The sequence below is a fragment of the Tachyglossus aculeatus genome, chromosome 13, assembly GCF_015852505.1.
Source record: "Tachyglossus aculeatus isolate mTacAcu1 chromosome 13, mTacAcu1.pri, whole genome shotgun sequence".
Classification (NCBI taxonomy): domain Eukaryota; kingdom Metazoa; phylum Chordata; class Mammalia; order Monotremata; family Tachyglossidae; genus Tachyglossus; species Tachyglossus aculeatus.
Genome location: NC_052078.1, coordinates 3352849 through 3365527, shown reverse-complemented (window position 1 = coordinate 3365527; position 12679 = coordinate 3352849). Strand labels below are relative to the sequence as shown.

Sequence of the window (12679 nt, the reverse complement as noted above, 5' to 3'; positions counted from 1 at the left end):
TTCCCGTCCCGTGTGGGGCTCACAGTCTCCATCCCCATTTTACAGACGAGGGAACCGAGGCGCAGAACAGAGACGGGACATCCCCAAGGTCACACACAGCGGACAGGTGGCGGAGCCGGGGTGAGAGAAAGCCCAGGGCCTTCCGACGCCCAGGCGCTTCCCACTAGGCTACGCGGCCTCTCACCAAACGGGCGTTTTTCGAAAATCCCTTCGCCGCCGAGGGGCGAAGTCTTTTAGACTGTAAGCCCACTGTTGGGACTGTCTCTATATGTTGTCCCAAGCGCTTAGTACTGTGCTCTGCACACAGTAAGCGCTCAATAAATACGATTGATGATGAGATCCCCGAAGGGAGCACTCCACGAACTCGGATGTGTCCGCCTTCCTGTGTTGCCAACTTGTACTTCCCAAGCGCTTAGGACAGTGCTCTGCACACAGTAAGCGCTCCTAGCTCTCTTCCTCCCTTCAAGGCCCTGCTGAGAGCTCACCTCCTCTGGGAGGCCTTCCCAGACTGAGCCCCTTCCTTCCTCTCCCCCTCGTCCCCCTCTCCATCCCCCCCATCTTACCTCCTTCCCTTCCCCACAGCACCTGTATATATGTTTGTACATATGTATTACTCTATTTATTTATTTATTTATTTATTTTACTTATAGCTATTCTATTTATTTTATTTTGTTAGCATGTTTGGTTTTGTTCTCTGTCTCCCCCTTTTAGACTGTGAGCCCACTGTTGGGTAGGGACTGTCTCTATATGTTGCCAATTTGTACTTCCCAAGCGCTTAGTACAGTGCTCTGCACGTAGTAAGCACTCAATAAATACGATTGATGGTGATGATGATGAATAAATACGATTGATTGATTCCAGCTCCCATACCTAAAATCTCCGAGGACGCAGCGGGGCCCGTCCCCGTCAAGTGACAAGGGGCATTTCCCGGGGGGAACCCGTGTCAAAGATTCCTGAAAAGCCGGAGAGAGTCAGTCATCTCAGCTCTTAACCGGGTGGCAAGGTATTTGAAATATCATCAATCATCAATCGTATTTATTGAGCGCTTACTATGTGCAGAGCACTGTACTAAGCGCTTGGGAAGTACAAATTGGCAACATCTAGAGACAGTCCCTACCCAACAGTGGGCTCACAGTCTAAAAGGGGGAGGCAGAGGACAAAACCAAACATACTGACAAAATAAAATAAATAGAATAGATATGGACAAGTAAAATAAATAAATAGAGTAACGCTGACGGGCAGTCCGTTACACAATGGAGAAATGACGGGGGGTTTTTCCACGAAGGTGGCGGGGGTGGGATAACAAGCAGCCTTTTAGAAAGGCAGGATAAACGGCTTCTCCTAAGGAGGTCCTTTTTCCCCCTCCCGCGCGTAATTATCAGTAATAATAATAATCATGGTATCCGTTAAGCGCTTACTACGTGGCAGGCACTGTACTAAGCGCTGGGGTGGGTGCAAGGAAATGGGGTTGGGCACGGCGCCTGACTGGCATAAGGTTCACAGTCTTAATCCCCATTTTTCAGATCAATCAATCGTATTTATTGAGCGCTTCCGGTGTGCAGAGCACTGGACTAAGCACTTGGGAAGTCCAAGTTGGCAACGTAAGGCCCAGGGAAGTGAAGTGACTTGCCTTAAGTCTTAGGATTGTGAGCCTCCTGTGGGACACCGTGATTACCTGGTATTTGCCCCAGCGCTTAGAACAGTGCTTGGCACATAGTAAGCGCTTAACAAATGGCGTTATTATGGAGAAGCAGCGTGGCTCAGTGGAAAGAGCCCGGGCTTTGGAGTCAGAGGTCATGGGTTCAAATCCCGGCTCCGCCAACTGTCAGCTGTGGGACTTTGGGTCACTTAATCAATCAATCGTATTTACTGAGCGCTTACTGTGTGCAGAGCACTGTACTAAGCGCTTGGGAAGTACAAGTCGGCAACACGTAGAGACAGTCCCTACCCAACAGCGGGCTCACAGTCTAGAAGGGGGAGACAGAGAACAAAACCAAACATACTAACAAAATAAAATAAGTAGAATAGATATGTACAAGTAAGATAAATAACTCTGGGCCTCAGTTGCCTCATCTGTAAAATGGGGATTAAGAAGGTGAGCCCCCCGTGGGACAACCTGATCGCCTTGTCACCTCCCCAGCGCTTAGAACGGTGCTTTGCACATAGTAAGCGCTTCACAAATGCCATCATCTTTTAGACTGTGAGCCCACCGTTGGGTAGGGACTGCCTCTATATGTTGCCAACTTGGACTTCCCAAGCGCTTAGTACAGTGCTCTGCACACAATAAGCGCTCAATAAATACGATTGATGATGATGATCATTATTTATTATTTATTTATATAGGGGTTCTGCGGTTGGACTGGGAAAGGTGAGGTGGGTTTCCTAGGGAATCGGTGTGCTTGTTTCCACCACCCGGCCGGCCCAAAATTTGCATGGCACCCTGGCTGTGCAGGGGTTAATAATAATAATAATAATGGTACTTATTAAGTGCTTATTCCGTGTCTAGCGCTGTGATAGATACGAGATCCTCAGGCCCCCACGGGGTGTCCTAATCGTAGGAAAGAGAACAGGTTTGGAATTGCCATTTTGCACGTGAGGGAACTGAGGCACAGAGAAGGGACGTGGCTTGCCCAAGGCCACCCAGCAGGACCGTGGCGGGGCCGGGATTAGAACTCGGGGCTCCTGGCTCCCGGATCCTGGCTTTTTCCGCGAAACCGTGGTTAGCCTTTCCTGATACGGCAGCGGCGATGGTGGGAGGTTGACGGGGAAGGGGAGAGGAGACGGAAAGAGGGAGAACTCTTGGGATAGCCATGACCCCCTTCAACCTATCCTCCCTCCTGGCAGCCAGGGGTTTGGGTCCAGAGGAAATGGGCGGGTTTTTGGTTTTTTATGATATTTGTTGAGCGCTTACTATGTTCCAGACACTATACTAAACACTGGGGTTGATACAAGCTAGTCAAATTGGACACAGTCCGTGGCCCACATGGGACTCTCAGTCTTAATTGAGAAGAAGCGTGGCTCAGTGGAAAGGAGCCCGGTGTTTGGAGTCGGGGGTCATGGGTTCAAATCCCGGCTCTGCCGACTGTCAGCTGTGTGACTTTGGGCAAGTCACTTCACTTCTCTGGGCCTCAGTTCCCCCATCTTTAAAATGGGGGTGAAGACTGGGAGCCTCCCGTGGATAGCCATGACCCCCTTCAACCTATCCTCCCTCCTGGCAGCCAGGGGTTTGGGTCCAGAGGAAATGGGCGGGTTTTTGGTTTTTTATGATATTTGTTGAGCGCTTACTATGTTCCAGACACTATACTAAACACTGGGGTTGATACGAGCTAGTCAAATTGGACACAGTCCGTGTCCCACATGGGACTCAGTCTTCATTGAGAAGCAGTGTCGCTCAGTGGGAAGGAGCCCGGGCTTTGGAGTCGGGGGTCATGGGTTCAAATCCCGGCTCTGCCGACTGCCAGCCGTGTGACTTTGGGCAAGTCACTTCACTTCTCTGGGCCTCAGTTCCCCCATCTTTAAAATGAGGGTGAAGACTGGGAGCCTCCCGTGGATAGCCATGACCCCCTTCAACCTATCCTCCCTCCTGGCGGCAAGGGGTTTGGGTCCAGAGGAAATGGGCGGGTTTTTGGTTTTTTTATGGTACTTGTTGAGCGCTTACTATGTTCCAGGTACTATACTAAGCACTAGGGTTGATATAAGCTTATCAGATTGGACACGGTCCGTGTCCCACATGGGACTGTCAGTCTTAACTGTTTTGTTTTGTTGTCTGTCTCCCCTTTCTAGACGGCGGGCCTGTTGGTGGGTAGGGATTGTCTGTCCGTTGCCGAATTGTACTTTCCAAGCGCTTAGTACAGTACTCCGCACACAGTAAGCGCTCAATAAATACGATCCTCTCACGCCGTGGGCTCCGGGGCTGGGTTTTCCCCGGCAGCAGCAGGGACAGCGAGAGATCCAGGTCGCTAGATGCAATGTTTCCGCTGCCCTAGGCCGAGAGACTTAGTCCAGTGCTCTGCACACAGTAGGCGCCCAATAAATACGATTGATTGATTGAGAGACGGGACCCCCACTCCCGGGGAGCTGATTTAATCAGTTTTCCCTGAGTCAGAGCCCAGATGGTGGAGAAACCACTAGAATTTCGTTCCCCACCTCCCGCGGTGGGGAGAAGGGAATCGCCAAATTCCCAGCGCTCACCATTAGACCGCCCGGCGGAAGGCAGGGGATGCGATGAACTGGTGACGGTCGTTTTTTTTTTTTTTTATAATATTTGTTAGGCGCTTACTATGTAGCAATAATAATATTATTATTATTCTCCGGGCCTCAGTTCCCTCATCTGTAAAATGAGGATTGTGAGCCCTACGTGGGACAACTGATGACCTTGTATCATCATCATCAATCATATTTATTGAGCACTTACTATGTGCAGAGCACTGTACTAAGCGCTTGGGAAGTACAAGTTGGCAACATATAGAGACAGTCCCTACCCAACAGTGGGCTCACAGTCTAAAAGGGGGAGACAGAGAACAAAACCAAACATACGAACAAAATAAAATAAATAGAATAGATATGTACAAGTAAAAGTATCTTGTATCTCCCCCAGCGCTTAGAGGAGTGCTTGGCACAAAGTAAGTGCTTAATAAATCATCATCAATCGTATTTATTGAGCGCTTACTATGTGCAGAGCACCGTACTAAAGCACTTGGGAAGTACAATAAAGTATAAAACTAAAACTAAAGTTTTATAGTGTAAAACTATAAAACTAGTATATACTATAAAATATAAAGCTTGGGAAGTATAATAAATGCCATTTAAAAAGACAAACAACACAAAAAACCCATCCGTGGGCCTTTCCGGGCTCCTTTTCTTCCCCACAGCACCTGTATATATGTATATATGTTTGTACATATTTATTACTCTATTTATTTTACTTGTACATATTCTGTTTATTTTATTTTGTTCATATGTTTTGTTTTGTTCTCTGTCTCCCCCTTCTAGACTGTGAGGCCGCTGTTGGGTAGGGGACCGTCTCTAGTTGTTGCCAACTTGGACTTCCCAAGCGCTTAGTACAGTGCTCTGCACGCAGTAAGCGCTCAATAAATACGATTAAATGAAATAAATGAAAATAATAACGATGATGGTATTTGTTAAGCGCTTACTCTGTGCCGGGCAGCGTACGAAACGCCGGGGGAAGAAACAAGGTAATCAGGTTGGACACCGTCCCTGTCCCATGTGGGGCTCGCAGTCTTGATCCCCATTTTACAGATGAGGATACCGAGGCACAGAGAAGCAGCGTGGCTCAGTGGAAAGAGCGCTGGCTTGGGAGTCAGAGGTCATGGGTTCTAATCCTGACTCCCCCACATGTCTGCTGTGTGACCGTGGGCAAGTCACTTAGCTTCTCTGAGCCTCAGTGACCTTATCTGTAAAATGGGGATTAAGACTGTGAGCCCCACGTGGGACAACCTGATCACCTTGTATCCCCCAGCGCTTAGAACAGTGCTTTGCACATAGTAAATGGGCGTTCCCCATCGCCCTGTGGCCCTGGGCATCCCCAGCAGATGGCATAGGGCACAAGGGAACGTTCCCTCCTTGCCCCATTTTAGATTTTCCGTGGAAAATTCCAGGATATTTCCTGTCGGTGCCAGCGGGAAATCCCCAGCCCCCGAAAATAATAATAATTATTCATAATAATGGTATCTGTTAAGCCCTTATTATGCATCGAGTATTGTTTGATGCAGAAGCAGCGTGGCTCAGTGGAAAGAGCCCGGGCTTTGGAGTCAGAGGTCGTGGGTTCAAATCCCGGCTCCGCCACTTGCCAGCCGGGTGACTTTGGGCAAGTCACTTCACTTCTCTATATGAGAAGCAGCGTGGCTCAGTGGAAAGAGCCCGGGCTTTGGAGTCAGAGGTCGTGGGTTCAAATCCCGGCTCCGCCACTTGTCAGCTGGGTGACTTGGGGCAAGTCACTTCACTTCTCTATATGAGAAGCAGCATGGCTCAGTGGAAAGAGCCCGGGCTTTGGGGTCAGAGGTTCAAATCCCAGCTCCGCCACTTGTCAGCTGGGTGACTTTGGGCAAGTCACTTCACTTCTCTGGCCCTCAGTTACCTCATCTGCAAAATGGGGATTAAGACTGTGAACCCGCCGTGGGACAACCTGATCACCTTGTAACCTCCCCAGTGCTTAGAACAGTGCTTTGCACATAGTAAGCGCTAATAAATGCCATGATTGTTATTCTCTGGGCCTCAGTTCCCTCACCTGCAAAGTGGGGATGAAGACTGTGAGCCCCCCGTGGGACAATCTGATCACTTTGTATCCCCCCCAGCGCTTAGAACAGTGCTTTGCACATAGTAAGCGCTTAATAAATGCCATGATTATTATTATTATTATTATTGTTATTGGAATCATGAGGCTGGATACAAGCTAATCAGGTTGGACCCAGTCTCTACCCCCATGGTGCTCACTGTCTTAATCCCCATTTTCCAGATGAGGGAACTGAGGCCAAGAGAAGGGACTCACCCAAGGTCACCCAGCTTTCAAATGGTGGAGCCAGGATTAGAACCCAGGGCCTTCTGACTCTCAGGCCCGGACTCTAGCCACTAGTGCGACTTTGGGCGAGCCACTTCACTTCTCTGGGCCTCAGTTACCTCATCTTCTAGACCGTGAGCCCACTGTTGGGTAGGGACCGTCTCTATATGTTGCCAACTTGGACTTCCCAAGCGCTTAGCCCAGTGCTCTGCACACAGTAAGCGCTCAATAAATACGACAATGAATGAATGAATGGGGATGAAGACTGTGAGCCCCCCATGGGACAACCTGATCACCTTGCTACCTCCCCAGCGCTTAGAACAGTGCTCTGCACATAGTAAGTGCTTTATAAATGCCATTATTATTATTAGACCGTGGATCCTTTCCCTTCATTGAGTGCTTACTGTGTGCAGAACTCTGTTCTAAGCGCCCGAGCACTGTACTAAGACCGTGTGAGCCCGTTGGGTTTGGCAGCCGGATGGATTCAGGACGGCTGCCGTCGATCGGTTAATGACGGGAAGGATTGTGGACAGAGGATTGTCGACGGGACCTACTCATTTGAAACCACCTCCCCTCTAGTCTGATTGATTGATCAATTCAATTTGTACTTCCCAAGCGCTTAGTCCAGTGCTCTGCACATAGTAAGCGCTCAATAAATACGATTGATGATTGATTGGGGAAGACAGATCAGCCTGTAGTAAGCACTCCCCGCTTGGGGACTGGCTGAGTTACTAAGGGCTGCCTTTTTGGTGCTTGATAATAGTATTTAGACCGTGAGCCCACTGTTGGGTAGGGACCATCTCTGTATGTTGCCAACTTGTACTTCCCAAGCGCTTAGTACACAGTAAGCGCTCAATAAATACGATTGAATGAATGAATGTTTATTGAGCGCTCACTGTGTGCAGAGTAATAATAATAATAATGATGGCATTTGTTAAGCGCTTACTATGTGCAGAGCACTGTTCTAAGCGCTGGGGGGGATACAAGGTGATCAAGTTGCCCCATGTGGGGCTCACAATCAATCCCCATTTTACAGATGAGGTAACTGAGGCTCAGAGAAGTTAAGTGACTTGCCCAAGGTCACACAGCCGTCATGTGGTGGAGCAGGGATTCGAACCCATGACCTCTGACTCCAAAGCCCGTGCTCTTTTCACTGAGCCACGCTGCTCCTTCAGAGTACTGAACTAAGCGCTTGGGAGAGGACAGTGTAACAGAGTTGGTAATAATAATAATAATAACAATAATAATAATAATAATGGCATTTATTAAGTGCTTACTATGTGCAAAGCACTGGGGAAGTTACAAAGGTGATGAGGTTGTCCCACGGGGGGCTCACAGTCTTAATCCCCATTTTACAGATGAGGGAACTGAGGCCCGGAGAAGTGAAGTGACTGGCCCAAAGTCACCCAGCTGCCAGTTGGCGGAGCCGGGATTTGAACCCATGACCCCTGACTCCAAAGCCCGGGCTCGTTCCACCGAGCCACGCCGCTTCTCTGTAGACCTGCTCCCTGCCCACAGGGAGCTGACAGTTTAGAGGATGGGGTAAGAAGGGTCCACGTCTTCAGCATGGCTCAGTGCTTACTACAGGCTGGTCTGTCTTCCCCAGTCAGACTAGAGGGGAGGTAGTTTCAAATGAGAAGGGCCCGTCAACCATCCTCCCCACCATTAACCGATCGACAGCAGCCGTCTATTATTATCATTATTATTATTGTTATTATTATTATTATTATTATTATTAGATAAAAAGATATGGACATAAGTGCTGTGGGGCTGCGGGGGCCCGGGGGGGTGATTGAGAAAGGGTGACACAGAAGGGAGTGGGAGAAGAGGAAAAGGGGGCTCAGAGAAGACCTCTTGAAGGATTTGGGCGTCCAGTAAGGCTTTGAAGCCCAGGGGAGAGTCATTGCCAAGCGCTTAGTACAGTGCTGTGCACACAGTAAGCGCTCAATAAGTGCGATTGAATGAATGAATGGTCAGTTGGATTTGAGGAGGGGAAAGCATTCCAGGCCAGAGGCGGGATGTGGGCGAGAGGTCGCCGGCGAGATAGACGAGACGGAGGCGACGGCCACAGGGTTGTCGTTAGAGGAGCCACGTGTACGGACTGTCGGGCCAGCGGGGCCGCACCCGGGGGAGCCATGGTCTCGGACTCCAGTCTCTCTTCTCCGGGCCCTCTTTTCCGTCGGGATCGCGGGACGGGCTCCCTGCGGAGGGTCCGGGCGGATCTCCGCCGGGCTCCCGCTCAGGGATCTGCCGTCGGGAGTGGAGGCCGGAGCCAGCCGAGCCGTTGCTCTCCTCAAGCAGCCCGACGAGCCAAACTCGATTAGGGTCTGGCAGCGGTCCGAGATACCCCGGGCAACAGAGGCCCGGCCTCCCGAGAACGCTCCCGGCCTCCTCTAATTAAAAGCAGAACCGACGCCAATCGACCGCCGAAGGGATCGGGCCGGAGTCTTCCCGCGGTCGATGTACGGGGTCGATTCGGCAGAAAGGGAAGGGCCCCAGCGGAAAAGTCACGGGCGTTTTTCTTTGGAGAAACGTTCTCCATGTCACCTGTCTGCTCGCCCAGGGCCGTGTTGCGATCAGGGAGGGGGGCGGCGGCGGGACTCTGGCTGCCAGGCTGCAGCTCGATTATGTTTCTTACCATGCTTGCTTTCACGTGAAAGGGCAGCGGGCGCATCCTCCCCCTACCTCGGTCCAGTCCGGAGCGGATAGTCTGTCAGAGGCCCCTCGCCGCGGGGCTCGGCCGGCATCGCGTTACGTCCCCGGGGCCCGCCGGAGCGGACCGGGATAGGCGCGGGCAAGGCGCGAGGAGGCTCTGGGCGAGCTTCGGGAGTCCGGGGGGCTCGGGCCGGAGTCAGGCTGGCGTTGTTTCTCACCGGGCCGCTTCGCTCGGCAACCCGCATGGCACCGGGACTATTCCCCTCTCCTGGGAAGTCACGGCGGCCGAGGGCCCGGTTTTGGAAAGAGTAAATTCCCCTTCCCCGTCTCCGCTCCTGACGCCGCCACTCACCTGCTGTGTGACTTTGGATAGGTCACTTCGCCTCTCTGTGCCTCCGGTTTCTTATCTGTAAAATGGGGGTTCAGTCCCTGTTGTCCCGCTTACAACGAGAGCCCCACGTGGGACACTGACTTGGTCCTTCCTGGTGAGCTCGTCTCTACCCCAGTGCTTAGTTCAGTGCCACGGTAAGTGCTTAGCGAGTCCCACGGTCATTAGAGTCTCTGTTTCTGGACCAAGCCTCGGTTATCGGAACGGAAATTTCATCAAGAGCGGAAGTGCTCTCCCAGTGCCCTCCGCGGGTTGAGATTTGTGCACGGGGCGGGCAGAGAAACGGTCCAGCCTAAACCCGTGAAAAGAGGGGGGTGAAAAATATCAGGGTACTAGGCCCTCCCTGTGTAGAGATTCTCCACAGATCCCCCCAAAACCCTTGGAAGATTCTTCATCAACCTCCGGGCTTTTAGTCTCCCCTCGACCGAGCGTGGGCAAGCGAATCATCAAGAGGGCTCACGGTTGGCAAGGAGCGTGGTGGGAAGCCGCGCGCTGTCCATTCGTTCTTTAGAGGCCGAGAAAGCAGTGTGGCCTAGTGGCTAGAGCCCGGGCCTAGGACTCGGAAAGACCTGGGTTCTCATCCCGGCCCCGCCACTTGCCTCCCGTGTGACCCCGGGCGAGTCGCTTCACTTCTCTGGGCCTCAGTTCCCTCATCTGGAAAATGGGGGTTGAGACGGTGAGCCCCAGGCGGGACAGGGATTGTGTCCAACCTGATGATCCTGTATCCACCCCAGGGCTTAGTATGGTGCCTGGCTCATAGTAAGCGCTTACCGAATCCCGCGGTTGTTAGTTTAATTAAGAAAGCCCAGGCACAGGGGGGTGGTGGCCACGGCACCCAGACCACCGACGTTTGAGCCCCGCAAGTGGCGGGCGGCATAGAGGAAACGGGCCGGGCTTACCACCGGCCCGGGCAGTCGACTGCTGTTTTCACAGGTCTCCGCGTGCCCCTGTTGGGAATCTGGGTCGCCGCTAAAACTGGGGCAGGGGGCTGGGCGTCCCCGCCCCCTCCCCTCATTCATCTTCCCCGCGAGGCAGGGGAATAGAGCGGGCCTTTGTGCCCGGGCACCGAAGCCGGCGCTTCCCCGGGCTCCCGCCCCCTCCCCCGGGGCCGGGGAGCGGGCCGAAGCCAGGACGGAGTCCATCAATCGGCCTTTGTCCGAAGCCCGCTCAGGTTGCAGCCTCCCCACGGAAGGACCCGCTGGGCTCCGGTATCTTGAGGCCGGCTTGCCCGCGCGGAGGGGCGCCCTTCCGGTCGTCGACGCGCCCCGGCCTTAGCCGAACCGGGGGCTCCCGGGCGGCCCTGCCTCCGCTCGGCCCGGAGGTTCGGGCGAGAGAGGGACCGGGCGGCGGGGAGGGGGGCCCACCTGCTCCGCGGAGCCTAACGCCCGTTCTCCCCCTCTGGACGCAGCCGAGGCCGAAGGCGCCCAGCCGCCGCCCGTGACCCTGCCCGGAAATGACATCACGGCCCCTCCGAACAAGCTGCTCCCCCCGAGCCCCGAGAAGAAAGCGAAGGTAGGTGGCACCCCGGACGCCGCTCTCCCCTCCAACCCCGCCTGGACCTCCATCCAGGGTCCTGTCTTCTGAGCCGGGATGCCCTGGTTTTGGGGGCGATCGTGAAATGGCCGCAGAGAGACGGGGCCAGGCGGGGACGGGGCAACGCTAGGACGTCCGAAGCCCAACTCTTAGCCGCGGTCCCCGGGCTCCGGCCGCCCACCGTCTTGCCGACCGGGCTTTGGCCGGAGAATCCTCGGGAAAGGGCGCCATCCGACCCCCACCCAGGAAGCCGAACGTCAGCTGGGGGCATGTGAGGGGCTCTTCCTCCTGGGGCGGGTCCGGATCGGGTCCCCATCTCCCGGCCCCCTCGGCCGAGCTCAGAAAACACAACCCTCAGCTCATCCTCCCATTTCGCCCTCGCCGCTTGAGATTTTACTTTTGAAAAGTGCCGTTTACGCTTCTTTTTTTTTTTCCTGTTCGTGTGCGTGCGTGCGTGTTTGTTGTTGGATGTTCGCTTTTTATTTCTTTATTTTACCGCCCTCGCCCGCCGGCCCCCGCTTCCCCTCCCCCAAGCCTTCAGCCACCGCTCCATCGGCAAAGACCGCGACACCGAAAGCCAAACCACTCTCCTCCTCCTCCTCCACCACCACCACCACCACCACCCCTAAGCGGCCGGCTTCTGCCACCCCCGGTGGTGCAGGCAAAAAGCCCATGAGCCCCGCCCCGGGCCCGACACTGGCCGCCACCCCCAAACGCCCGGCCACCACCGCCACGCGACCCTCCGCTCTAGCGCCGAGAGACGCCAAGCCAAAGGTAAGATGCCGCCCTCGCGGCGGCCCCCTCGGCCAGCCCATCCCCGAGAGCAGGGGTCGCATCTTTCCCCTCTCTGGTTCTCTTCCGGGCGTTCAGTACGGCGCTGTGCGCCCAGCGGGCACTCAGGCGGTAGATACGATCGGTCGACCGATCGGGCACGTCTCTCTGCCTAGGCAGTGGGGAGCCCAGGGAAGGACAGGGAGAAGAGAAAGTTTCCGGCTGTGGGTAAACTGAGTCACGTCTCCCTGCCTCCTGGCGGTCGGAACCTCTGTCGGGGACCGTTTGGGCGGGGAACTGGGACACTCCGGTCCGCTGAGTCAGGCGTCCTTATCCAACGAGACGCTTCGGGTTTTCCAACCTCTTCCGTTCATCCATTCAGTCGTACTTATGGAGCGCGTAAGGTGTGCCGAGCACTGTACTAAGGGATGGGGAGAAGAAGTTGTTTCCGGCTGTGGGTAAACCGAGGCGCGTCTCCCCGCCTCCTGGCGGTCCGAGCCTCTGTCGGGGACCGTTTGGGCGGGGAACTGGGAGGCTCCGGTCCGCTGCCTCAGTCAGGCGTCCTCACCCAACGAGACGCTTCGGGTTTTCCAACCTCTTCCGTTCATCCATTGTCGTACTTATGGAGTGCGTAAGGTGTGCAGAGCACTGTACTAAGGGACGGGGAGAAGAAGAAGTTTCTGGCTGTGGGTAAACTGAGGCACGTCTCCCCGCCTCCTGGCGGTCCGAGCCTCTGTCGGGGACCGTTTGGGCGGGGAACTGGGAGGCTCCGGTCCGCTGCCTCTGTCAGGCGTCCTCACCCAACGAGAAGCTTC

General features: G+C 54.1%; 1 protein-coding gene across 9 annotated transcripts in view; it reads left to right on the top strand.

Moving 5' to 3' along the window:
* MAP4 (microtubule associated protein 4) overlaps positions 1 to 12679 on the top strand; it is a 132347-nt gene that overhangs the window by 100585 nt on the left and 19083 nt on the right. For 7 of the 9 annotated variants that reach the window (XM_038755622.1, XM_038755619.1, XM_038755615.1 and 4 more), the window contains exons 11-12: positions 10969 to 11072; positions 11628 to 11867. In XM_038755622.1, the coding sequence (XP_038611550.1) occupies positions 10969 to 11072; positions 11628 to 11867 (344 nt within the window). The remainder of the gene's footprint in view (positions 1 to 10968; positions 11073 to 11627; positions 11868 to 12679) is intronic. The other 2 variants (XM_038755623.1, XM_038755620.1) reach the window with 1 other exon arrangement.